General features: G+C 38.1%; 1 protein-coding gene across 1 annotated transcript in view; it reads right to left on the bottom strand.

The window, feature by feature from the left end:
* LOC134102296 (cation channel sperm-associated auxiliary subunit gamma-like) overlaps positions 1–27,807 on the bottom strand; it is a 445,552-nt gene that overhangs the window by 167,203 nt on the left and 250,542 nt on the right. Inside the window, exons 17-18 of the mRNA XM_062556364.1 lie at positions 15,533–15,613; positions 3,168–3,224 (exon numbers count right to left, since the gene is read on the bottom strand). Coding sequence (XP_062412348.1) covers positions 3,168–3,224; positions 15,533–15,613 — 138 coding nt within the window. The remainder of the gene's footprint in view (positions 1–3,167; positions 3,225–15,532; positions 15,614–27,807) is intronic.

Here is a 27,807-nt window from a genome sequence, read left to right as displayed (position 1 = left end):
TATTTAACTGTTCAACCATTCCAACTGTCAGTTATCTTCAACTATACTTCCAGTCAACTACATGAGACCTCCATTTACCTAGCAACCAACATAGCAACCATTAAAATTAAGCGTTTATGACCGTTACCATAGCAACCAACATGATTTTACTACAGTAACTTCTTTATTCCTGATAGTGGCAGCCATGGATACCCTATCAACAAATGTTTCAAAATAGAAGTCCTCACTAGCAAGTTAGCTAGTTAGCATAGTTAGCATTTTTAGCATAGCTGCTAGAAATGATTAGCTAAGTTAGCTAATCAACCTAGTTAGCATCGTTAGCATAGTTAGCATTTTTAACATAACTGCTAAAAATGATTAGCGAAGTTAGCTAATCAAGCTGGTTAGCATTGTTAGTAAAGTTGGCATTGTTACCATAGTTAGCATTGCTAGCATAGTTTGCATTTTAGCATAACTGCTAGTAATCATTAGCTAAGTTAGCTAATCAACCTGGTAAGCACTGTTAGCATAGTTAACATTTTTACCATAACTGCAAGAAATCAGTAGTTATGTTAACCAATCAACCTGGTTATAATTGTTACCATAGTTAACATTTTAACATGAATAGAAATCATTAGCTAAGTTACAACTGGAATGTTTCAGCTTTAAACTGTCTACCATCACACTATCAACTTTCTTTAAACTATGCAATCGCCATCTTTACCCTAGCTACACCTTAGTAGCCATATCTACATTATCTATCTATACATTTTTGCATTTTCATGCACTGGTAATTCCTTGGAATTGCATTTCTAGTTACAATCTGACCTTCATATTTACTCATGGCAATGGCGAATTCATTCTGCATGACTACTGCATATCTGATATCTAGCGATAACGTTAACGCGCGCTTTGGATTTTTTTTAATGTCCCTCCATTTTCCCGGCATATTTTAATGTTGCAAATTACGTCATGAAATAAAATGATAAAATGTCCGCTAATGTTACACTAACAATCTATATTCAAACCAAATAGCTTTTTCAACATGTCTACATAGTTTTTCGGTACATTACACTTGTACATTTTACCTCATATATTCACAATTTTTGTTTTAAATCTTCCCCCACTTCAAAGGTTAAACCCTCCCCCGACGCCATTTTGAAATATTCCTTCGGTATTGACAAATATGTTGTGCATGTCGGTATACTTACTGGGTTTGTGGAGTTCATGTTGAATGTTGATCAGTTGACTCGGCCGGAGATGAAAGAGGACAAGACAAGGTTGTCGAAGGTACTTAGAGTTCTTATTGACCTGGAAATAATTATTTGCATTTTATCGTAAAAGGTTAACTGTACGAACTACTGTTACGAACGAACGAACGTTTCCCTATGGCAAGGAGCACTGTACGAACTACTGTTACTGACTCGACTACAGTGGAGACGGAGATGTTTTGCGATGTATGAAAGAACAGTGTGGAGAGATAGACGACAAGGACCAGTGTATTGACTGAATGCATTTCTGTACACTTTTGAATTTGTTTTGGGACTTGTTAAACAACATCTGAGGTGCAAAACAACTAGCGAACAGCCTCGAGTTAGACTTGCTATTGCGTTTGGTGGTTTGCTACCCCGTCAGAAGAATACAGGATAATCAGCGCTCCTAAACTAGCGATTGGTACTTGTGCAGTGTGTGCATCACAGCTCCGATTAGGACTGACACCATAAGTAAATAATGTCTTCAGTCTTGTCCCTCCTTGCTATTCTATGACGGCAAGATTTTGAAAAGACTGGCTTGTTCCGTTATATTATCCGGGTTAAGTTTGCACCAGGCTAGCCGAGATTAGCTCTAAAAGTGAATTGTATCACTGTATCCATTTGTGAAATAAAACCGGACGTGCCCTAAATGTTGCATGTGTATTGCAGTCGCTAGAAAAACATTTTACTGCTAGCTGACGTTAGTTAGCCTGACCAGCCGCCCTAGGGGTGTCTAGATTTCTGGTCTAACACTGGGTTTCCACAGAGCATGTCACCACGCAAAATATGTAGGTTTATTTAGCCCAAGTATGTTCAAGTGGCATACACACAACAATCCGTTTTATTATTATTATGTTGACAACAATTCATGTTCTATAAAAAACACCACAGTAGTTCATATCAGCGTGCTAGCTATCTAGTTGCTATGTGTTTTCAATTGGTTCTAATGGGTCAACAACCTAATAAGCCTCTATCATTCGGGAGCTTACAGTAACCTACAATGATCTGTGTCCGGAACACATCTGTGTCACATATAAACAATAAACCGTATCAAAATTACCCATTAAAAGTGGTCAAGAAACCTTTATTCACATTGAATATTTCCAGTTACGAGCCCCAGAGCTGCCGCCATTGTTTTCTGATTTTTTTGTTACTCCCACCTCTGTGGACAACGCAGGCTTCTGATTTGCTGTAATCCCACTCCCAACACCTGACGTAACTGGTTATTATTTCTGGACCAGCTCAAAGTTGGTGCTGAGTTGGAACCTGTTTTCCTGGTCCAGAGCCAGGTTATTTTGTGTGGAAAAGCAAAGAACCGGTTCTAGACTTGGCACTGGCTCCGAACCAGCACCAGAACCGCGTTGGTGGAAAATGGGGTGTAAGAGTAGCCTAGAAATCTAGACACACCCTAGCGGGCAAAAATAGTTTTAGGTCTAGGGTCGCACCGTTGAGGACAAGCCTGCGCTAGGCTCGTGTTCAGCCTAGCCAATCAGAACGCTTTATCTGTGTACGGAGTCCTTGAGCCCGCCTTAGCTCACCTTCGGCTTCCGATAAGACGCCAGGGGGCTGGACCATGCGTCCTCGTTCGACGAGTTGGGTTTGAGACCGTATCGCACAACCATAGAGAAAACCAAAAGATGGATGAGGCTAACGAAGCGCGCTCGTTTGAATCGGCTTTGGAAGAGTTAGACTTGGGCTTTTCTTTGAAGTTTGAGCAGAAAGAAGCCCTCAAGTCATTTGTTTTAATGAAGGATGTATTTGCCGTTTTGCCGACCGGCTACGATTGGTCACAAATGCTGGCCTATTACGTGCAGAGGCAGTTTGAAAGACAACTGTTCATCCCACCCATAGGCTTCAACTCTGTGAATGGTCCGACCCCAGACTATACATTTCTGTGTAGTTTGGCTTGCCAGGCTAGTATAAGAGAGCACTTACCTGAGAAACAATCCCTCGGCTGGTGTCCTGGAAACATTTCCGCGCCGAGCGGCTCACCTGAAATGACACAAACCTATATCCTCACACAAGAACATTTGTAACAGTATGCACAATGGATGACATGGATGTCCCAAAAATCCACCTAGACATTGATCTGAAAATACTGGACATCTTGTAATTCCAAGAATTTCAAAAACTACAGTAGGAGGCAGAGCTTTTTGAGGACCTCTGTCAATTTGTTTGCCACACTGTTTAACAATACGTTGGTTATGCAAATGCTATGCTTCTTTTGCGAGCAATCACTTGCATCATATGATGTCAGGTGTTTAATTAGTATATAAGTATGGGCTGCCAGATACCTGTCTAATGTCTGAGGAAGGGCAGTGTGTCCCGAAACATCACATGTGGTGACGTTTAATATATAATATAAAGAAAAAGAATATTGGAGCCTTAGTGTGCGGACTTTTTTGCCATTTTTACGGTTGCTTTTTAAGTCCAGCACCTACTTTTTTAACCCCTAACGGTCGGCCATCCCACTGGTGGGATTTTTGTGGCTGTTCCAAACACACGTCTGACACTTAGCGAGTTTTTATCCTAGAAACATGTAAGTGGCACCACGAGAAAGCTTAGATCTTCTAGTTTATATATAGTCTGGTTTTAATAATAATAATAATAATAATAATAATAATACATTTTATTTGGGGCGCCTTTCATGGCACTCAAGGACACCTTACAACAACAATCAATATAAAACAACAAATAATAACAATAATAATAATTAAAAAACTAGATCATAAAAATAGTGTTAAAGGGAATAAGCCTGTTTAAAAAGGTGGGTTTTTATGTGTGACTTAAAAGTGGAGAGTGAGTCAATGTTCCTGATGCTTGGTGGGAGGGAATTCCAGAGACGGGGGGCAGAGCGGCTGAAGGCTCTGGCCCCCATGGTGGTCAGACGGGCAGGAGGCACAGTGAGGCTGATGGATGAGGCAGATCTGAGTGTCCGGGAGGGGGTGTTAATGTGGAGAAGGTCAGATATGTATGGGGGAGAGAGGTTATGAATGGCCTTGAACGTGTGGAGCAGAATCTTGAAGTCCACACGAAATTTTACCGGAAGCCAGTGAAGCTGTTGCAGAACAGGTGTGATGTGATTAATGGATGGGATCCTGGTGATGATGCGGGCGGCAGAGTTCTGAACCAGTTGGAGTTTATGGATGTACTTGTGGGGAAGACCAAAGAGAAGGGAATTGCAATAGTCCAGACGAGATGTGACCATGGTGTGGACTAGGATGGCGGTGGAGTTGGGAGTAAGGGATGGGCGGAGACGGTTGATGTTCCGCAGATGGAAATAGGCTGACCGAGTGATGTTATTGATGTGGCTTTGGAATGATAAAGTACCATCAAGGACGACACCCAGACTCTTAACCTGTGGGGAGGGGCTAACAGAGGAGTTATCAATGGGGATGGTGAAACTTGGAGTGTTAGTGAGAGTGGATTTAGAACCAATGAGGAGGACCTCTGTTTTATCACTGTTGAGTTTCAGGAAATTGGAAGAGAACCAGGCTTTGATTTCTTGTAAACAGTCACAGAGGGAGGAGGGTGGGAATGTGGAGGTGGGTTTGGAAGAAAGGTAGAGCTGGGTGTCATCCGCATAACAGTGGAACTGGATGTTAAATTTGCGGAGGATCTGACCAAGGGGGAGGAGATAGATGATGAATAGAATAGGTCCAAGTACAGAGCCTTGGGGAACACCAGAGGAGAGGGGAGATGATTGGGATGTGAAGGTTTTCAACTGGATGAACTGAGTGCGGCCAGAGAGATAAAATTTAAACCAGTCCAGGGGTGTGTCTGAGATACCAATGGATGCTAATCTGTCAATGAGGGTGGTGTGGGAGATGGTGTCGAAGGCTGCACTCAGATCGAGGAGGATGAGGATGGATAATAGTCCGGAGTCCGCTGCCATCAGAAGGTCGTTCGTGATTTTGAGGAGGGCCGTTTCTGTGCTGTGACACGGGCGGAATCCAGACTGGAACTGTTCGTAAAGGTTATTGTTATGAAGATGTGTGTGTAGCTGTGAGGCCACTGCTTTTTCCAGAATTTTTGAGAGAAATGGTAGGTTAGAGATCGGTCGTAGGTTATTGAAGTCACTGGGGTCTGAACCAGGTTTCTTGACTATAGGTGTTACAGCAGCAGATTTAAGAGTAGATGGTACAGAACCAGAGGTGAGGGAGGAGTGAATGATGGCAGTTATCAAAGGTAACAACGAAGGGAGACAGGCAGTGACTAAGGGAGTAGGCAGGGGGTCAAGCTGACATGTAGATGTTTTGGATTTTCGAATGAGGTCCGAAATGTCAGCAGCAGAGGGCAGTTGGAAGCTAGAAAATGGTTGACACAAGGGGGTGTGGACAACCAGAGAGGACGGAGTGCAGGGGGTTTGGGGGGACAGTTGCTGATGAATCCCTTGTATTTTTCCGTTGAAAAATTACATTAGGGAATTGCAGTGATCAGTGGAGTAAAACTGTGGAGGAAGTGAGGTTGGGGGTCGTAGTGTGTTGTTGAGCACTGAGAACAGGGCACGAGTATTCCCATCACCTGCACTGATTAGACCTGCATAATATTGTGATTTAGCTGAGGAGAGGGTGTCTTTGTAGAGAAGGATGTGGGTGTGGTACATTTGTTTGTGAACAGAGAGTCTGGTTTTTTTGAAGAGCCGCTCCAGTTGACGTCCCTTGGCTTTGAGTTGTCGTAGATGGGGTGTGAACCATGGAGCAGAGATGGTAAATGACACACTCCGAGTTTTAACAGTACTAAGCTCAATCTTTTAACACTTCAGGGTCTGAGGCCTTTCAGACACTCTGAGGCAGTTTGCTACCACTTTAGATTTTTACGTTTTTTGTCTAACTGAAAACATCCATGCAAAGGTGACACATATGGTTTTAATCTAGAAGTCCTAAGCAATAAGAAAATGGGAGTGAAGTGAATGTAAAGAAATTCATTTTTATCTAAATAAAGTGAACCTAAACGATATACGGCAAATGTAGAAATAAGTAGGCTAAATAAAATAGGCCTATAGGTGAAAATCTATTTATTTTATAGGCTTTGCAATAATAACACTATTTAGAGATGCAATGGTTTTACATGTTTATAGTGACCAAAATTATCACGGTTTTTGGTATTATCGCGGTATTTAAAAAAAAGCTGTGTTCATATGTTTAAAAAGCACTGATAGGCCTACACAAGCTGAAATAGTTTTTAAAAAGTGTGACAGTGTTTATTACATTACAAAAATATAGGCAAAACCTTATTACCTTAAGCGGGATACAGATCATGCACAGCAGTCTCTTTTCAACCCTCCACACACACAGAAAATGGCTTGTCTTGTTTCTATTTCATATTTTTAATTCATAAACTGTATATATTTTGTTAACATTCATAGTATTTTGGGATCTGCATAATTACTTAAAGCTAAAAATATTCAGTAATTTGAATACTTCACTTTGATTACACTTGTCTTTAATGATACCACAGGGGTGGTGTGTAGGTCTAATTGAGTGCCTGTCACTTTAAAAAGTATGTGAACGTAATTAAGTTTCATTCGGTTTTTGGAAAATAGTCATGCATAGTTCAAGGATATATGTTTTCATTACATAAATTGAATGTTCAAAAACTAACAAGGTAAAGAAAATATTAACACTTTAGAATAACGGTCGCTTATAAAGCATTAGTAACACTTAGTAAATAATGAACTAATCATGAACAAAACATGTACAAATATTTGTAAATGAGTAAGAAATACTATGTTAATGTTATATGTATGTTATTACTCATTTGAAAAACATTAGTAAAGGGCTATGCAATGATGAAATAGATAAGAAGTAAACATTTATAAACAGTTAAGTCTGTCAGCAAAAACAAAATAAACAACTTCAGTCTCTCCAAATGAACTGTGCATTATTTGTAGACTTTGCAAAATCTTCAAAATATTATTTATAAATAGTTTGTATGCTATTTTTATGTAGTTCATAGCTATGTTGTTATTGCATTAAGATTAGCTTGTAAATCATTTAGTGTGATTGAAATAAAGACATTGAAACATTAATTAAGATATGCACATACATACATATTCAAATGTATTAAATTTGGTTGAATATCTATATCCATTGTATCCAGGAGTATTAGACAATATACTAATTATGAACAAAACATGTATGTAGTTTTTATAAATTATTAGGACATGCCCTGACAATGTGCAGGCAATACTTCCAAGAAGAAGTACAGAAGACATTAAACATTTATTGATAACTTGTTCATATGTTACTAAGCTTTCGTTTATCATTTATATACAAGCCCTATGAGGAAGACTTCAAATGAACTAAGTAGCCCAGATTCACTTCTCTTGTTACTAATTATTTGTTAAGATTTTATCAATGATGTGCAACGCATCTACAAAGTTAATTGCGTCAACTAATCTGAATTTGGATACAAACACTTACCTCAATATCTGTAACTCACTATTAGCTATTATAAACAATCACTTCCTGCTTAGATGTCATTTACAAAACTTTTTGCACCCCTTAATCTAAAGTGGAAGCATGTTCTCATATTGAAACATTAGGCTACTTCACTGTCTGTGTGTCACTCAGCCACATGTTTTACAAATGATCTGTTAATGTTAACAAATTATTTACAAAGCTTTTTGAACCCGTTAATCTAAAGTGAAAACATATTATCATACACAAAAACTTAACTTGATATGTGTAACTCACTACTACCTTTTACAAATGATCTTTTATTGTTTACAAATTATTTACAAAGTTTTTTTAACCTGTAAATCTAAAGTGAAAACATATTCTCATACACAAAAACTTAACTCAATATGTGTAACTCACTACCTTTTACAAATGATCTGTTAATGTTAACAAATTATTTACAAAGCTTTTTGAACCCGTTAATCTAAAGTGAAAACATATTCTCATACACAAAAACTTAACTTAATATGTGTAACTCACTACTACCTTTTACAAATGATCTGTTAATGTTTACATATTATTAACAAAGCTTTTTGAACCCGTTAATCTAAAATGAAAACATATTCTCATGAACAAAAACTTAACTTAATATGTGTCACTAGGCTACTGCCTTTTACAAATGATCTTGTAAAGTTTACAAATTATTTACAAAGCTTTTTGAACCCGTTAATCTAAAGTGAAAACATATTCTCATGAACAAAAACTTAATTTAACATGTGTCACTAGGCTACTGCCTTTTACAAATGATCTGTTAATGTTTACAAATTATTTACAAAGCTTTTTGAACCCGTTAATCTAACTTAATATGTGTCACTAGGCCTTTTACAAAAATATCTGTTAATGTTCACAAATTATTTACAAAGCTTTTTGAACCCGTTAATCTAAAGTGAAAACATATTCTCATATACAAAAACGTAACTTAGGCTAATATGTGTAACTCACTAGCCTCCTACCTTTTACAAATGATCTGTTAATGTTTACAAATTATTTACAAAGCTTTTTGCATGCGCTAATTTGAAGTGAAAACACATCCTCATATACAAAAGCTTTCTTCAATATGTAGCCTACAGTAGGCTATAGGCTAACTACAGTATTACCTTTTAGCCTACATAGCCTATGACCTGTTAATGCTTACAAATCCACGTCCTGTACCAGAAACAATTAGTCCTTCAACAGTTATATGAATATTATGGCATCAATCGGGTAGGCTACTGTACACATTGTTGTTCTGTACACTAATATTGTGATTTTGTTCACAAGTTGTAATGGATGGACAGGCGTCTTCGGCGAGGCTCCCGGAGGTTCGGAGCAGTTCGGAGAGAGGAGGAGAAGTGGCCGTGCAGGCAATCCATAGACACGCAAACGCATTGTGCTATAGCTAGGTCTTGCTGACTAGCTGAAGGTTTTATGCTACTCGCGGAAAAATCTCGGTCGGAGTTCTCAAAGTTTTCACTTCCAACACAACTTCTAGCAGTAATGTTTAAGTGAGTGTTTTACACACTAAACACAAAGGCTGTAGCCTACTTCTGTTAGGCTGCGGTAAACTTCTCCCGCTTAGCGGTCGTTCTCCCTTGTTCTCCCTTCTTCTCCCGCTTCTCGGTTGTTTCTTTCTCCCACTTCCTGATCACCCTTGACCTGTAGCTCAATTCTCATTGGCTCAAATAATACAAATGTAAAAGAAAATACAAATTTCCATTCTTTTCACTTTTAGAATCAAAACATAATATCTTGACAACATTAGTAACTAGGAAATGATAAACAAAATATATTCAAAACGAATGCATAACCATGCAATTTAATAAACATGACTTGAATGCCTAGCCTACAAGAGTCAACGTTTCCAGTAGGCGATGGGTAGGCTATAGATGAATATATTCTGTTTATAATTTCCTAGTTACTGAAATGTTGTCAAGATATTCTAAAAGTGAAAATAATGGAAATGTGTATTTTCTTTTACATTTGCATTATTTGAGCCAATGAGAATTGAGCTAGAAGTCAAGGGTGATCAGGAAGTGGGAGAAAGAAACAAACGACACCAGGGAAGCAGGAGAAGAAGAGAGAACGACTGCTAAGCGGGAGAAGTTTACCGCAGCCTAACAGAAGTACAGCCTTTGTGTTTAGTGTGTAAAACACTCGCTTAAACATTACTGCTAGACGGTGAAGTTGTGTTGGAAGTGAAAACTTCGAGAACTCCGACCGACAGTTTTCCGCGAGTAGCATAAAACCTTCAGCTAGTCAGCAAGACCTAGCTATAGCACAATGCGTTTGCGTGTCTATGGATTGCCTGCACGGCCACGTCTCCTCCTCTCTCCGAACTGCTCCGAACCTCCGGGAGCCTCGCCGAAGACGTCTGTCCATCCATTACAACTTGTGAACAAAATCACAATATTAGTGTACAGAACAACAATGTGTACAGTACCCGATTGATACCACTTAGCCTAAAAGATTCATATAACTGTTGAAGGACTAATTTTTTCTGGTACAGGACGTGGATTTGTAAGCATTAACAGGTCATAGACTATGTAGCCTAGGCTAAAAGGTAATTGGCCTAATGTAGTTATACATATTGAAGAAAGCTTTTGTATAGGATGTGTTTTCACTTCAAATTAGCGCATGCAAAAAGCTTTGTAAATAATTTGTAAACATTAACAGATCATTTGTAAAAGGTAGTAGGCTAGTGAGTTACACATATTAGCCTAAGTTACATTTTTGTATATGAGAATATGTTTTCACTACGGGTTCAAAAAGCTTTGTAAATAATTTGTAAACATTAACAGATCATTTGTAAAAGGCAGTAGCCTAGTGACACATAAGTTAAGGTTTTGTTCATGAGAATATGTTTTCACTTTAGATTAACGAGTTCAAAAAGCTTCATTAATAATTTGTTAACATTAACAGATCATTTGTAAAAGGTATTGAGTTACACATATTGAGTTAAGTTTTTGTGTATGAGAATATGTTTTCACTTTATATTAACAGGTTCAAAGAACTTTGTAAATAATTTGTAAACAATAAAAGATCATTTGTAAAAGTAGTAGTGAGTTACACATATTAAGTTAAGTTTTTGTGTATGAGAATATGTTTTCACTTTAGATTAACGGGTTCAAAAAACTTTGTAAATAAGTTGTTAACATTAACAGATCATTTGTAAAATATGTGGCTGAGTGACACACAGATAGTGAAGTAGCCTAATGTTTCAATATGAGAACATGCTTCCACTTTAGATTAAGGGGTGCAAAAAGTTTTGTAAATGACATCTAAGCAGGAAGTAATTGTTTATAATAGCTAATAGTGAGTTACAGATATTGAGGTAAGTGTTTGTATCCAAATTCAGATGAGTTGACGCAATTAACTTTGTAGATACGTTGCAGATCATTGATAAAATCTTAACAAATAATTAGTAACAAAATCTGGGCTACCCAGTTCATTTGAAGTCTTCCTCATAAGGCTTGTATATAAATGATAAACGAAAGCTTAGTAACATATGAACAATTTATCAATAAATGTTTAATGTCTTCTGTACTTCTTCTTGGAAGTATTGCCTGCACATTGTCAGGGCATGTCCTAATAATTTATAAAAACTACGTACATGTTTTGTTCATAATTAGTATATTGTCTAATACTCCTGGATACAATGGATATAGATATTCAACCAATGTTATTTAACACATTTAAATATGTACATGCATATCTTAATTAATGTTTCAATGGCTTTTATTTCAATCACACTAAATAATTTACAAGCTAATCTTAAAGGGATATTCCGCCATTTTTGGAAATACGCTCATTTTCCACCTCCCCTCGAGCAAAACAATCGATATTTACCTTGTTCCCGTTCTCTCCCGTTCCCGTATCGCCAGACTCATTCTGTGAGTCTGGCGATACAACTTTTAGCTTCAGCCTAGCATAGATCACTGAATCGGATTAGACCATTAGCTTCTCGCCTGCTAGCTTCATGTTTAAAAGTGACTAAGATTTCTGATAATTTTCCCATTTAAAACGCGTCTCCTCTCAAGTTAGAAAGTGCAATAAGACCAACTGAAAATGAAACCTGGCGTTTTTCTAGGCTGATTCGACATGGAACTACACTCTCATCTGGCGTAATAATCAAGGCAACTTGCAAACGTACCATAGGCGCAGTGATATCGTACGCAGCATCTGAAAATAGTCCCCATAGACATCAAGCAGTAGTAGTGCCAGTAGCTGCAAGTTGCCTTGATTATTACGCCAGATGAGAATGTAGTTCCATGTCAAATCAGCCTAGAAAAACGGCAGGGTTCATTTTCAGTTGGTCTTATTGCACTTTCTAACTTGAGAGGACACACGTTTTAAATGGGAAAATTACCAGAAATATTAGTCACTTTTAAACATGAAGCTAGCAGGCGAGAAGCTAATGGTCTAATCCGATTCAATGATCTATGCTAGGCTGAAGCTAAAAGTTGTATCGCCAGACTCACAGAATGGCTGGATGAACGGGAACAAGGTACATATCGATTGTTTTGCTCGAGGGAAGGTGGAAAATGAGCGTATTTCCAAAAATGGCGGAATATCCCTTTAATGCAATAACAGCATAGCTATGAACTACATAAAAATAGCATACAAACTATTTACAAATAATATTTTGAAGATTTTACAAAGTCTACAAATAATGCACAGTTCATTTGAAGAGACTGAAGTTGTTTATTTTGTTTTTGCTGAAAGACTTAACTGTTTATAAATGTTTACTTCTATTTCATCACTACATAGCCCTTTACTAATGTTTTTCAAATGAGTAATAACATACATATATAACATTAGCATAGTATTTCTTACTCATTTACAAATATTTGTACATGTTTTGTTCATGATTAGTTCATTATTTACTAAGTGTTACTAATGCTTTATAAGCGACCGTTATTCTAAAGTGTTACCAATATTTCTGATGTCATAGAAAAGATAAGTGTCTTGCAATGTTAAATTCTATGATTTAGGAGTAGCATGGCATTGTGTGTTGTCCCGTTCACTTTTTCCTTGGTCATGTTTAATTGGTGTGGTACTTAATTTACTCTATCATGACTTTGAATTTGGTATCTGTTACATATATGTATCCAATGAGTGACAACCAGTGCTCAAAATAAAACGTTACGGTATTCTCTCGATAATGTTAGTAGAATGGATTTAATATGAATGTGTTGAATGTCTAACACTGTAAAGCGCCATGAGACATGTGTAATGTATTGGCGCTCTATAAGCGACATTAAATTGAAATTGAAATTGAATTGCATAAAAAGACGCAGAGCGGCTATATGACAGCCACAGTGTACGTTTGCGGTGAAAATGTTCCGCCTTTTAAAAGGTGTAGCCTAATCCGAATCGTGGTTAAATCCATCAAATTAGACAACAGAATCAGTGGGGTACCAATTTTGCTTCATAGTAGCCTATGTGGTGGTTTTCAGATTATATGTTCAGGTTCAGGTTCAGGTTTACTTTATTGTCCCCTCAGGGAAACTTGTCTTGCAATGTGTTGTTTCAGTCAGAATTCACAGGATGCATTTATGGTTCATAAGCTTTAACATTGGGCCTACTGCCTTTGATCTTAGTGTGGTTCATAGGCTTTCACATGGGGCCTACTGCATATGTTCTTATGTGTTCCTGTGTCTGACATTTTTTCTGCAAACACCAGCATCAGCATTGGCATGTATTTTTGCTGAATGCGCTTTCTTCTAGACTAACTTAACTGATCATCTAAACAAACCAAAGAACGATATGGGATGAAACGCCATATTAGGGCTGATCCTCATGGTCAAGGGAGAGGGGGTGTCATCCGCTGGCGGGGTCCGGAAAAGGACAATGTGAGGTAGGGGTGTCGCGATTTACCGGTATTATGATAACCGCGATGATAAAATTAGAAAATATGAATATCATATAAATATTGTATAAACAATATTATCGTATGACACAATCATTTTGACATAAATAGGCTTTTCGTGCTTGTTGTTTCTCCATTTCTTTCTCTCTCTCTCTCTCTCTCTCTCTCTCTCTCTATCTTTTGGTTTCTTTATGGTTTGTTATTTTCATTATTTGATATATTGTTTTATCTGGTGTATGTAGTAGCATTGTGACTTCTTAAGGTTTAAGTTCAAGTTTACATGTGTTATGAGGTTAAGTTTACTTTCTCCTTTGTTCCTTTGTTTAAGGCGAGACACGGCAGGTGAAAACACTGTTTTTGTGACCTCCGGTCCATTTCGAGATTTTGTGCTAGTTTGCTACCTTAGCATGTATTCTACCACCCTACTATAACAACAAAGTCCGATTTGCACTTTTAGGTGTTTATTTCACAAACTTTTGTCTGCTCGCGCCTATGTATTTCTCCTAATTTCACCAAAAGTTCCCATTCTAAAGTGTCATGTACTCCCGCGACCGTAATCCAAATCATATCGTGTGTGACACAGTTGGAAAGCCCTGTTTCTCCTGCATGACGCTATGCAATCCAAATATGGACATTTCCTTTGTATTAGCAACCAATCGTGAAAGTTCAAAGACGAGTCTAAGCTGAGAACACATCTCATTGGCTGTGTTTCAAGGCTGTTTTCTCAAAACGAGTTATTTGCGGTTTTGTGTCATTTTCCGGTAGATACTTCTCAGCCTCTGTAGCACCTATGTACTCCAAACTTTCTAGTTATACACTTAACAGTATTCTGAAGACATTTACCGAGGGATTTGTTAATACATCATTCCTGGCCTGATTTATGTGACATTTTAATCAAAATAGCATGGCAAAAATTGTTTTGGACTATGGACAGTATATTTGGATTTCCTAGGCAATGAAAGCAGATATCCTGAAATCCTTCTGTATTTTTATTGTAATCTTGTTCGTAAACAACATAAAAGAATAATTTTGCACCTGGCTTTATCATATCTTCAGATCTATCTACCGTATGCAAAATCACGCATATTTAATGAGATAATGCATAATTTGCATAATTAAACATACACATTTCAAAAACTTGTAATACATTTTTTTCTCATAGTTGTGTAAATAATCAACTGAGGAAGTTCATGGTGATACCTATTATTTAAACATTTTACCCTCTTCACCTGTAGTGTCTCGCCTTAAGGATAATTACTGATATTACTTTACTTTTACATTCAAAGGCTTAATGCCCAATAAATGGTTAATTTTCCTCGCGCAGTTTGCATATCTCTAAAGTCTAGTGTGCCATTCCATTCTCTGCCATAGTTAAGAAACTAGTTATTTGGTAATTTATTAGAGGTACAATATTCTTATCTTATGGAGTCAGATAAATCGTGGTTTTTCTCCTAATAACATTGCCATCTAACTTCTCAGATATCTTAATTACAGTCCAATTCAACCTCATTGAAGCGCCGGACATAGACAGAACGCGTATATAAGTGGGAAAATATAGTTTGTATATTTTTCCATTTACATCGCCAATGGTTTTACTTAACTAAACTGTTCGCCAAAGTCCATAATCTCTGGGCCCAGCTTGATAAAAGACAAAAGTAGGCTCTGATTTAGCCGATAGTCTACTGTATGACATCATCGAGGTGATATTTAGTATCATTCTGTACAGTATCAATCACACCGCCGCAATACTACAGGGACTGTACTGCCACCTCGTGGTGGTAAGTTGTAATACAGTTGTAATTCATTATAAGCAGGGCGTGAATCAGGCAACGCGTGTATGTTGACAGTTGTACCTATATAAATGTATCTTGTAATTTGCTATACTTAAAAATATAAGTAATTTACCAAATAATCCACACAGTTTGAGGAAACCAATGTGTCTCATAAGAGCAGCATAATTATATTGTTGTTCTGTATGTGATTTATGTCACCTTCAGGAGCAGGGTGAAGGGACGGAGTCCATGTCCTGCCAGAGCCTGCCCTGGGAATGCCCCTCTGTCAGAGACTGTCACCTAGCCAAGTGGGGGAAGTAAGGATCTGTCACTCAAAACATCATCTGTCAGTTAAAGTTTTTGTTGCAAAAAAACACCAAAATATTTGGACTTCTTATTCTTCTGTGTTACTGTGCACTTTCCACACAGTGATGTCCAGGCTTTAAAATGTCAAAAGTGTAAAATAATCCGTAAACGTGTAACAATGTGTGAATGAGTAACATCTGTTATGCTCACCCATTAAAATCATGTCTTTTCTTTTGAGCATGAACTAATTGTATGTTTATGAATTTTACTGTTTAAATAAGGTGTAAACTAGATGTGTCGGAACGTGGTAAAAAAATATGCCACCCAGGGGCATGGCTAGCAGTTGAAAACATTTGGGGTAGTTTCATTATTCCCATTTTGCCTGCCTTTGATGCTCACGTTTGATAAATTAATCCACCAACTCCAACCTCATTTGTGCCACATAGATTGAATATTATGGACAACTAGAAAGCAATTCCAAGGAATTACCAGTGGATGGAAATGCCCAAAAAATGCAAAATATAATTTATAGTTAAAACAGAAAATGCACAAAAAGAAGAGGGAGAGAGAGATGGTGTAAAAGAATGAGTATTTACATGTAGTGTAATTTGCAGTGGCTCTGTTCGAAAAGGGAAAAACTGCTGCCTTCTAGGATATCTAACTGGGGAGCTAGGCAGCAAGTGCCATTCGAAACCGAAAAAACGATTTTCGACCCACCACTAGGGTGTCTAGGCTAGGAATGGCCCATGTATTACTACTTGTATTTATTTGATTTTGTAATTAAAACTAGGGCTGTCAATCGATTAACATTTTTAATCTAATTAATTACATACTCTGTGATTAATTAATCTAAATGAATCGCATTCATTTTTTTTTGCTGTGAAAGTATTTTGAATATTTCAATTCAAATGCATCATTGAACAATCAGCATTAGTAACGGTAAGGTTTAAAAACTCTTTTATTATTATTTTCTCTGTTCAAATAATGGCCATGACAATGTATAATATTGACCCAATATGCTGAGGAAAACATACAAGGCATTTCAGGTGACATTTTTATAACCTAGGGGACACAATGAAAATAAATGAACACTCCCCTCAATGTCAACACTATTTCTTTGTATTGATTGGTACTTTGACGAACTCCAGTGATATGTAACTTCCTTGCTGAAGACATTGCAGGGGACTTTATTGTAATCAACACTTTATTTTTAACACCATAAGGCCATTTTTAAATATTTAAAATATTCCAGGGGGGTGCTGTGGCAGAGCAGGCTGCAGCGTCCGTACCATTTACGGGTCCGAGTGCCCACAGGGACCCAGGTTCGAGTCCGGCCTGCGGTCATGTCCCGATCCCGCCCCATCTCTCTCTCCCACTTGTTTCCTGTCTACCTCTTCACTGTCCTGTACTAATAAAGGCAAAAAGGCCAAAAAATATACTTTAAAATAAATAAATAAATAAATAGAAATATTCCAATCAATGATCCAGGCAGCACATTCTCGTATCCTTATTTAACAGTCCAATGGTTACTGACTAGAATGCAGGCCCGGGGTGACTAATCTGGAGATTCGGGAGGATTTCCCGGTGGGCCGTTAACATTTAGGGCCGGTGTGAATATTGTGAACTTAAATATATTGTTTCTGAAGTTAATTTTCTGCGCCCACGTGGCACTTCCGCAGCCTGGGCCAGATTCCACTCAATGTGTAGGTAGATAGCCTATAGTCCACTGCTTGTAGCTGTCTTTATTTGATGGACAGTATAGGCTAGTATAGTAGGCAGTACAGTGAAGTAGCTTAGTCTTACTTGCAGTTTTGTGTTATACAGTATTTGAAATAGTGGTGGTATACAGTAGGTACAAAAATAGTGGTGGTATACAGCAGTGTTTCCCCTAGAAACCTCAGACTTTTTTTGAGATTGTTGTCATTATTGTCATGTTTTCTCTGCTGCTGCTCCCAGGCTGTGGAACGCCCTCCCTGACCACCTGAGGGCCCCACAGACATTGAAAACTTTTTTAAAAACTTTGAAAACCCATCTTTTTAAAAAAGCTTTCTGTTAAATGTATTTTGTTGATGTGTGTATAATATAATGTATAATATTGTACAATGTATAATATTGACCCAATATGCTGAGGATGTGTGTGTGTGTGTGTGTGTGTGTGTGTGTGTGTGTGTGTGTGTGTGTTGTACTGTATGTGTGCGTTTGTGTGTGTGTATATTTATATACATGTGTGTGTGTGTGTGTGTGTGTGTGTGTGTATGTGTATGTATTTATTTAATCTATTTTAAATTGCATTATTTATTTTTTTTATCTGTCTTTATCTGTTATCCATTTGCATTATAATTTTGTAGCACTTTGAGATTGTCCAAAATGTAAAGTGCAATACAAATAAAATGTATTATTATTATTATTATTATGTCAGTGTTGCTCTGATGTCAATGAAATGTAGTTAATTTGCAGCAACTTTTAACATTACTTACATATCGCAATAACGCTGCATAGTTTAATATAGGCAATCTTGATTGAGGTACCTCTAAATATAATTTTTTTGTCAAACTTTTTGCACATTTCTAATTTTGAAGTTAAAAGGAACAGTTTAGCCTACTTAGTTTACACCTACTTAGCATGCGTGCAGTTCTGAACACGTCAGCCCAATGTACAACAAATGTGTGGTCCCAGGAACTGTTGACACAATTGATTGACACACCAATCAACAGGAGGCGTTTGTCAAGGACTCAGACAGAGGATGAGGTAGAAGCAGACTGTTACTGGCTACGTTCACACATACACGGGTATTATGATAAACAAATACTTCCTTCCCTCCATTTTCAAAAATAATATTGTGCACAGTTTTCAAAAAAAGAAAATCGTTGACCTACGGAGCCGCCTGGGGACATGGGAAAAAAGAAACTTGGGAGGAAAAAAAAAGAAAAAAAAGGGTGGGAAAAAAACATATGTACTTTTGCAGGATCTCGCGAAACATTCGCGAGATCCCACAAAACAGTTTTGCGAGATCTCGCAAAACTTTTTTCTACTTTTGGAACTTGCTGGGGCTGGACTTCGTACTTGACCCCAATAGGCCCACAAAGCACTACCGCCAGATGGCAATCATATCAGAGGGCCAAACGGACGAACCGGGAGGAACAAACGTCCGTTAAATTCTGTCAATAATTGCATAGATCTTTAATCATATTGTAGCGCTGAGCTTAGTTGCATTGTGATGTTCCTGTATGGTTTGTGTGTGTGTGCGTGTCGCAGTTTTTGAAGGGACAGACATACCAACAAAAAGCACCGACAATCTTCTGTCGTGATGTGAACATTGCCTAGGCTTAACTGCAATAGCCTAAACTATGAATTCACTGCTTGACACTAATATACATGGAAAAATATCACGTTAACATTTGAGAGAACTTCACGTTTTGAGTGAACGGATTAGCAAAACCATACTTTTGGTGAACGGAGATGCAGATCATTACCCTCATTAATTTTTTTGAGCAACAGGCAGCCCATGTTCTGCGTTCAAACCACAGGGATGCAAACAGACATGTGGTCAAAAAGGAGTGAGCCTCAGAGCGGGGGGGGGGGGGGGGGGGGGGGGCGTATTATGGGCTTATCGGTGTCTAACCTCTTTTGGAGGAATAGGCCTAATATGGTCACTATACGGTCAATGTAGGGGGGCATGATATACAGTACCTTTATCCTGTTTCAAAGTTGCTGCACAACCATCATCTTGGTAAACTATCCTACCTTGAGCATACACTGTATGCCATAGCCACTGTATTGCTGTTCTTACTGCATCTTGAAATGTCTTGAAAGTACACACAGTGTAACCCTCTTTTTGTCCAAAATAAATGGCAAAATCTCTCTAAACCAGCTGTTTAGATACTCAATAGCCTATATGCCTTTTAAAGTTTTGGTGAATTATTGGCACACCAATAATAATGTAGACAAAACAATGACTGCTGCCAAGTACAAACAATGCTGGGAATACCATTTTTAAATATAGGCAATTTATTATGTCCAACTAGCTCTTATATAAGACGACAGCTCATGTCAGCACATTATTTGCGTAGGCCTATATTTTAAGCTACTATAGGCTACATGTATGATGGTATGATGTGTGTTTTTTTTCCCTATCATTATTACTATTAATATATTGGTTCAATTAATTTACATGCCTGTAGCACTTCTGGCAAGTACTATTGCCTAATAGATTCCTACAAGTTTTTTGTCAAGGCAAGTTGCTGCACTGCCAGCTACATCTAATCCAAATATAGAAGGCCAATAATAATAGGATCTATTCTAGTTGGTTGGTAATCCAAATGCAAAAAAAGTATAAAGGCTAAACCAAAACTATGCTATTGCGATTAGCCACGTTGCTAATAACTACAATGAAAAAGGTGCTGACAGCTACTGCAATAAGGCCATAATTTCCTATACAACGACATAAACAACAGAACATTACTTGAAATTAACTTTACTCACGTAATTGTCTTGCCATAATGGGCAAAGTAGGCTAGTCATTGAAACTTCTGTTATGCTCCGCACAGCAGAGAGATACTCTTTCCGACATTTTTAAGACAAGGCTATTTTTGGACATGTTGCGGGAGACATAACGAGCCGATTGATCTGACTATAATCTTGATTTTATTGATGATGTCAGCAGAGCCAGCTTCTATAAGCCATCGAGTGGTGTGCATGATGAACGAACCTTATCTATATGCCAAGCGGTGGACATGCGTAAGGCGTGTGTAAAATATCCCTTTCAGTGCGAATGCAATACAGTAAGCAGGCTATGGTGCGCGCGCTGCTCCATTGGCTTTGCGTGCGCAGCTTTCTCATATGTCTACACTACAGGCTACTGTCTCATAGACCGTACATTTACGTATTCGGTAATTTCCATACAGAATTATCTTTGATGAAATTATAAATCAGACCGTCCAACGGACCCCCCCCCCCCCCCCCCCCCCTTAAAAAAAACTCATCGGATCTACACGATTCACCCAAGTCCCCCAAACAGTCGTGAAAAAGGCGGCATCCGCCAAAAGGCGCGCCGTTTGCATCCCTGAAACCAGCGAGAGCGAAATAAATGCTTTATATTTATATATTTATGTTTAAATAACGTTGTTTGTTGCTTATCCACATTATCTCCAGTGGTTCAGCTTCCTTGCGCAGACGCGCACACACACATTGAATAAGTGCTCACATCACTGCCCCCTAATTTGTTGCCTCTTTATATGATAACACCTAATTAAGAAATAATTCCTAGTTTACTTTCTTTTTCTTTCGGTTTGCGGTTCCATACCAGGGCGTGGTAAGGTGGATATGAGGGTGCTGCAGCACCCCGCTATAGCAAAAAAAAAAAATTGTCATAAGCTAGCCTATTTTATAGCCTATATAGGTAGTAAAAAAGTTATGGATAGCTTTGAATATAGCTATCCATAGATTATATATTAGATAGCTAAATAAAAGTGAAAGGGACGTGACGTCGCAAGCAGGCTATGGACCAGTTCGAGTCGCAGAAAATAGGTTATAAGCCTACAGGAAAGAATAGGACTATAGTCGATGTTTATCTCCTGGCAGTAAAACCGGTAACACTTTACATTACGGCTCGCTAATAAGGTAGTAATTGTATGGTAATTTCTATGTAATTTCATGGTAACAATCCCTTGTTACCACTTATTACCAGTAATTTCTATGCAGTTTCTAGTGCAATTACTCTGCTGTTTCTAGGTAATATCAATGCAAACAGCATTAATTGAGGTGGTAATTTCTATGGTATTTCGATATCATTTTATGAATAATCCTTTATAGCCACTTATTACAAGTTATTTCCATGCAGTTTCCATTGCAATAACTCTGCAGTTTTTAGGTAATAGCGATGCAAACAGCTTTCATTTTAAGTATAATAAAATGGTAATTATTTGAAACTTTACTTATTGTTTTTGTTTAATTACATGACAAACAAAGAGGTAATTTCCAGGAAAATACACAGCATCAGGGCCGTAAAATACATTATCACTTATTTTCACCCAATTACTTAGTTATTAGCCTACTAAGAAAGAGACAAACCAAGTCATTGTCGTAGTAAGTTGGTAAAGAAGACATTAAACTAAACTGGAACAAGTGAAGTAATTTTATGGAAACTATATGGTATCAGAGCTGTAAAATGCACTATTGCCTCTTCCTATTTAATTACCTAGCTGTGTTGATAAACCCATCAATTATCCTTATGACATTTTTAGTGTTGTTTTTGTTTAATTACCTGAAAAACAAGGAGGTAATTACCAGGAAAATGCACAGCATCAGGGCCGTAAAATACATTATCACCTATTTCCACTCAATTACTTAGTTATTACCATCTCTGATCTGAAATAGGCTATTTTGTAGCCTATACTGACATTCTACACACAAACACATGATGAGTACGACCTTTATTACTTTGTTCTGCAAAAAAAGAAAGTTAACATTTAACATACAACATTTAAAGTAGCCTACAAGTACGCCGAAAATTTAACTAAGCCATGGAAGAAGTATTTTTCGTTGATCACGCAGTAGGCTAGCCTGCAGAGCTAGCATGAGCTACAGCCCAAAATCACTAACAGTGGCATAAAGCCAAAGGCTACGCTTTCAAAATCAAACCACTAACATTGCTCAAAACAGCGCAAAACCTTGTCAGCATCTAACTCGAGGTGTCTACACATTAAACAAAGCACCAGTCAGTCTGTAAACTTTGGAATAGTCTGTACACACTTAGAAATCGTTCGAGACTGCAACTCTATCTGAAGCACAGAAATGTCACGCGAGTTCTCACACGGAAGCACGCACGGGAGCTATTGCCGGAAGAGACGGGTAGTCCGGTGCTCAAATTACAGTGAGATCAGAGCCCGTCTTTTCTCTGGTGAGATATGCTACAGACAGAAGAAAGAGGACAAGGAAGACAGAGTGGTTCGTGTCTGTTCCTTTCCCGGCAGCGAAACAAAAATTAAAAGTTTACAATCCGGCAAGTTTTCATCAACTGTCATTGCGATACGGTCGGTCTCCGGTGGCTTATTGTTTTGAATGTGGACATTGACACCTCAATCGAAACGCTAAAGTGATGGATTACCGTGTCTGCTGTCATAATTTTGAGAAGGACGACTTCGTTATTCCGAGAGGAGCTTCTGACCCAAAGAAGTCAACGAAATATTATAATATTTTCATCTGTAACAAACACGTCACCTCTGTACCTGTATGAATGTTTTGGTAGGTTTAGGGTGCACTGCAAATAAAATGTTTAGCCTACTGTTTCAGAATTTGATTATGTTGTTTTATTATTGCAGAACATGTTAAATGTGTGAAAACAATGTTTTTTTGCAGAACAAAGTTAAGGTTGTGCTCAACATGTGGTTGTGTGTTGAATGTCAGTACACGGTAACCTATTTCAGATCAGAGATGGTAATAACCAAGTAACTGAGTGGAAATAAGTGATACTGTATTTTACGGCCCTGATGCTGTGTATTTTCCTGGAAATTACCTCCTTGTTTTTTCAGGTAATTAAACAAAAACAATAAGTAAATCCTGGACTATCATTTCAAGAACTAGATTCATTTGAAATCATTACCATTTTATTAAACTTAAAATGAAAGCTGTTTGCATCACTATTACTTAAAAACTGCAGAGTAATTGCACTGGAAATTGCATAGAAATGACTAGTAATAAGGGGCTACAAAATATTATTACCATGAAATTACATAAAAATACCATAGAAATTACCACCTTAATTAATGCTGTTTGCACTGCTATTACCTAGAAACTGCAGAGTAATTGCACTAGAAACTGCATGGATTCTTAGGCCACTGGGAGGAAGATCACATTCACACTGAATCCAACCCCTTTCTTGAAAATATAATCTTTTATTGCCGCTACATTGATGATATTCTTTTTTTCTTTACAGGGACAGAGCCACAGCTCTTCATCAATATGTCAATTCCATCGAATATACCAATGACTATTCAGTACAGTAGGAAGGAAATCCCTTTTCTAGACCTACTAATTAGTGTTGATGACAATGGAGACCTGCACACTTCCATCTACAGAAAAGATACAGATCGCAACACACTACTCAGAGCTGACAGTTTTCATTCACCCCATCTAATCAACAATATCCCTTATGGACAGTTTCTCCGTCTACGAAGGATCTGTGACCGGGATCAGGATTTCTTTTCCCAAGCAGCTGTGATGTCAGAGAGATTTAGAGAAAGGGGCTATCACAGTGAAGTTGTTAAGAATGCTCAGAAAAAAGCCATGCAGTGCAAGAGGGAAAACCTTTTTACAAAAAAAACAACGACCAAAAAGGAGTAACCAGATCTTCTTCTCCACCAGATTCAGCAAGGCGTCAGTAAAAATCAAGACCATTATTAAAAAGAACTGGGAAATTTTGCAAAGTGATCCCTCCTTGAGGGGTGTGTTTACAGAACAACCATCATTCTGTTTCAGAAGAGCACCTTCTATACGGGACCGATTGGTTCGTAGTCACCTCACAGCTCCAGTAAAGAAACAAATATTCCCAAAGCCGCAAGGAAATTACAGATGTGGCAGATGTAACCATTGTGACAATGTGGTTAAAACGAATACCTTTTTTGATGTCTTTTCAAGAAAACAGTATTTTGTATATGCTTTTGCAAACTGTAACACATGTTTTGTAGTTTACAGACTTGAATGCTAGTGTGGCTGCTTCTATATCGGTAGGACAAAGAGACGTCTCAAGGATAGAGTGGCAGAACTCAAGTATGCCATCCGCACCGGAAATCCAACCTATCAAATGGCTGTTCACTATCAAGACGCCGGACATCCCTCTTCCTCGTCACTCAAAGTGATGGCTATCGAAGTGATCCCTAAGCCCCCAAGAGGGGGCGACCAACTCAAGATCCTTTTACAACGAGAGACATTTTGGATTAGCACACTGAGTGCCACAAACTTTCCTGGACTAAATGATGAACGTGATTTCTCCCCTTTTTTGTGAATGTCCCTTAGTGAATTGTATTATTTGGCTACCTGTGTTCTAGCATTGATCCTGTTATGCTCCTAGTTCTATACAAGTCAAACAGTGATTTTCTGACTTTGTTTGTCTTAATTGATGATTGTCAATCAAGTGACCTTTGACCTGTAAGGGTAACTCCACCCACTTGACACCCAAGGGTGCCATTTTATACTCTGTTCTTTGTCCTATCTTCAAGCTTTATGCCCTGAAGAAGGCCATGTGGCCGCAACGCGTCGGCGTATGTTTTTAGTCTCTGCCATGTACTATTAACTCATTAACTGCCATTGACGTCTTTAAACGTCATTTCAGACACATACGTTGACTGCCATTGACGTCTTTAGACGTCAATTGCGTTTTTCAATGGGGAGGGCTCCTGGGTGGGCTTGGGAACGATCTGGCAGAGTTTCAGGCTTGTAAACAGACTGCACTAGCGATCCGAACCTCTAGATGGCAACAGTGCCATTTGGATCATTAGTATCTGCCTAGAGTGCACAAGTCATGCAGAGACAACTAGCAAACACACTGAAGATCGACCACAGTGGATCTAGTTTGCACGCGATGCAGGGAATAAATATGCTTACTTCTTACATCAAGGATGGAAAACACGTGTACGGTATGATCCATTTACATTGGATATTGCGATATAGACTAACAACAACCTTGCTAGTGCTAGCTTGCTAAGTCTAGCATCCTGTTCAGAGTCTTTAGCGACCATCAGAGTCCCTAGCAACCTTGACGAGACTGACGAGATAACAGTGCAATCGTGGCTGACATACTACTGAAACGCTAACGTTAAAAAGTTGATTTTCACAAAAAGATCGTTTTCTCCATGTTTTGGTCAAAAACAGGTGTTTTTAGCAAAACTAACCCATGTTCTACTGACGATTACTAAAGAACGGAAAACGATAGAAACAAGCCGTTTTTTCCTGGTGAAAGAAGAGAGTCTACTCTTTCATTTGGTACCTTCGGTGTTTACATAGTCATAAAGCTCACCGTTCGGTGGATCTTGGAAAAACAGTCAAAATGCTGTAAAACGTCTGGCAGTATGGAGCGCTCTGCACTGAAAATCGCTGGCAGCCAATGAGTTAAAGGCTTTATTTTTCCTCTAATGAGTGCCTTTGACCAACTTTTCTTACTTCAATTTTTGCCCGGCCTCAAAAGAGCACCAGTGTGGAATTTACTACAATTTTGTACTACTCCTAGTAGCGCTCTCAGCACTTTCTTTTTTGTCTGCATGGAAATTACTTGTAACAAGTGGTAACAAGGGATTGTTACCATGAAATTACATAGAAATTACCATACAATTACCACCTTATTAGCGAGCCGTAATGTAAAGTGTTACCGGATTTTCCTATACAAATTCTGTTTCAGCCGTTCCTCACGTGAATGTGTCGAGGCTCCCAAGCATGAAATGCAGACATAGAATATTAAGTATTACTATTCAGAAACTCTTTATTAACGTCTTCATCAATGGACCAAAACAAAAATCAAAACCAAAGCCCATAGAGCCCGATTGAGTGCGTCATTACTCCGCGATTATAAATTGCAGCGAGATGAAACCTTTATTGCACAAAAGAGCAGACGTGGGGCTTTCCAACGAGCCACTTTATAAGCTGCGCAAGGACGCACATTGCGTGCTCATACCAATTGTAGGCTATATGCCTTGATGACATTAAATTAAGAAGTATTTCCTGATTGGGGACACTTTTAGTTTATTTGTCTTTCAGTCCATGGTTCCACCATTCGATCTTGCTGCAAATTATCAGACTTGAGAAGCATGCATCGCATCAGCAACTTCGCTGCTCAGTAGCCGAATCGACGAGGCCAGCAGTTCGAGAAAAAAGTTGCAGATCATAGACAAAGAAAGCATATCCTCTGAGAACAGAACACAACTGCATGTCAAGTGTAGCCGAGGGTCTGTCTACGCAGAAACAACAAGTGCATAGCCTATGTTCGTGACAAAATATGGGGAATCGCGTTTCAGTGGGAATGCTGCAAATTATGTTTTCCTCTTCTAAAGACAATTATGTACGATATAAATGACAAAAAATTAACGGCATATTTTTGTATACCGACCCGACCAAACATGACCCGAATATCATTAAAAATATGTTTTCTTGACCCATCGCGGGTGACCATATTATGTGCAAATCTAACAACTGAGATGCATCTCCTATAATCATCATAGATCAAAAAAGACAAGTAGAACACACAAACAACCATAGGATTCATGAGGTCATATCCTTTTGAAATAAATTAAGTCACCTTTAATGCGACGGGGCAAACATATAGCGTCTTCAAACTTTCGGTAACACTTTATTTGAAGGGGTCTACATAAGGGTGTCATGTAACCGTCATAAGAATGACATGACACATGTCATGCACATTAATGACACATTATTGATGTTTATGACTGTTGTAATAATGTGTCATTCGGTTTTTGTTATGTCAAGTTGACATTGTTTGAGCGTCATCATTAAGACAACTTGACATTAGGCAAGATGACATTACCTGACGGCGTCTTTGTCATGACAACTTGACATTAGGCAAGAAAATGTAATCCGTTTACAATATTGTCATGACAACTTGACATATAACTGTGTTTGGCCTGACTTATCTTCTAGGTTTTTTAAGTGATGAGCCTGAACAATTGGCTGTCATGACACCATTATAAATTGGTCATGAATACTTTTCTTGACCTCAACTACAGTGGTACAGTTTTGACTTGTCATTAAGCTGTCACAAAGAACTATTACTGACCAAAATAGTTTTCTGACAGTGTCATGAATACTTACCTTTGACCTCAAGTACAGTGAACCATCTTAGATGTTTCCTGAACATATCATGAAGTGTCATTACACTGTCATGTAGGTTTCATTTCTGTACATTTTACATTTCTTGAACATTGAGTCTAATTTCAAGTATAATAACAACAAACACCATACTCAAGTCATGACTTCAAAGAGTTTTTTTTTCTGCAATGAATTTTGCAAAACCATAATACATTGTAGCGCCTCGTTGCCATGGGTAGCTATCCTGAGTTCTTTCAAACCACTTAGCTTAGTGATCCCACAATTATATGCAAATTTATTTACTCTTATTTACACATGCATTACACTCAATCTTCTTACTTTCAGTTTCAGGTATCAAATGTAATACAACCAACATC

This window comes from Sardina pilchardus, chromosome 15 (assembly GCF_963854185.1).
Source record: "Sardina pilchardus chromosome 15, fSarPil1.1, whole genome shotgun sequence".
Taxonomy (NCBI): domain Eukaryota; kingdom Metazoa; phylum Chordata; class Actinopteri; order Clupeiformes; family Clupeidae; genus Sardina; species Sardina pilchardus.
The sequence above is the reverse complement of the archived record's forward strand: the minus strand, read 5'-3'. Positions and strand labels throughout refer to the sequence as shown.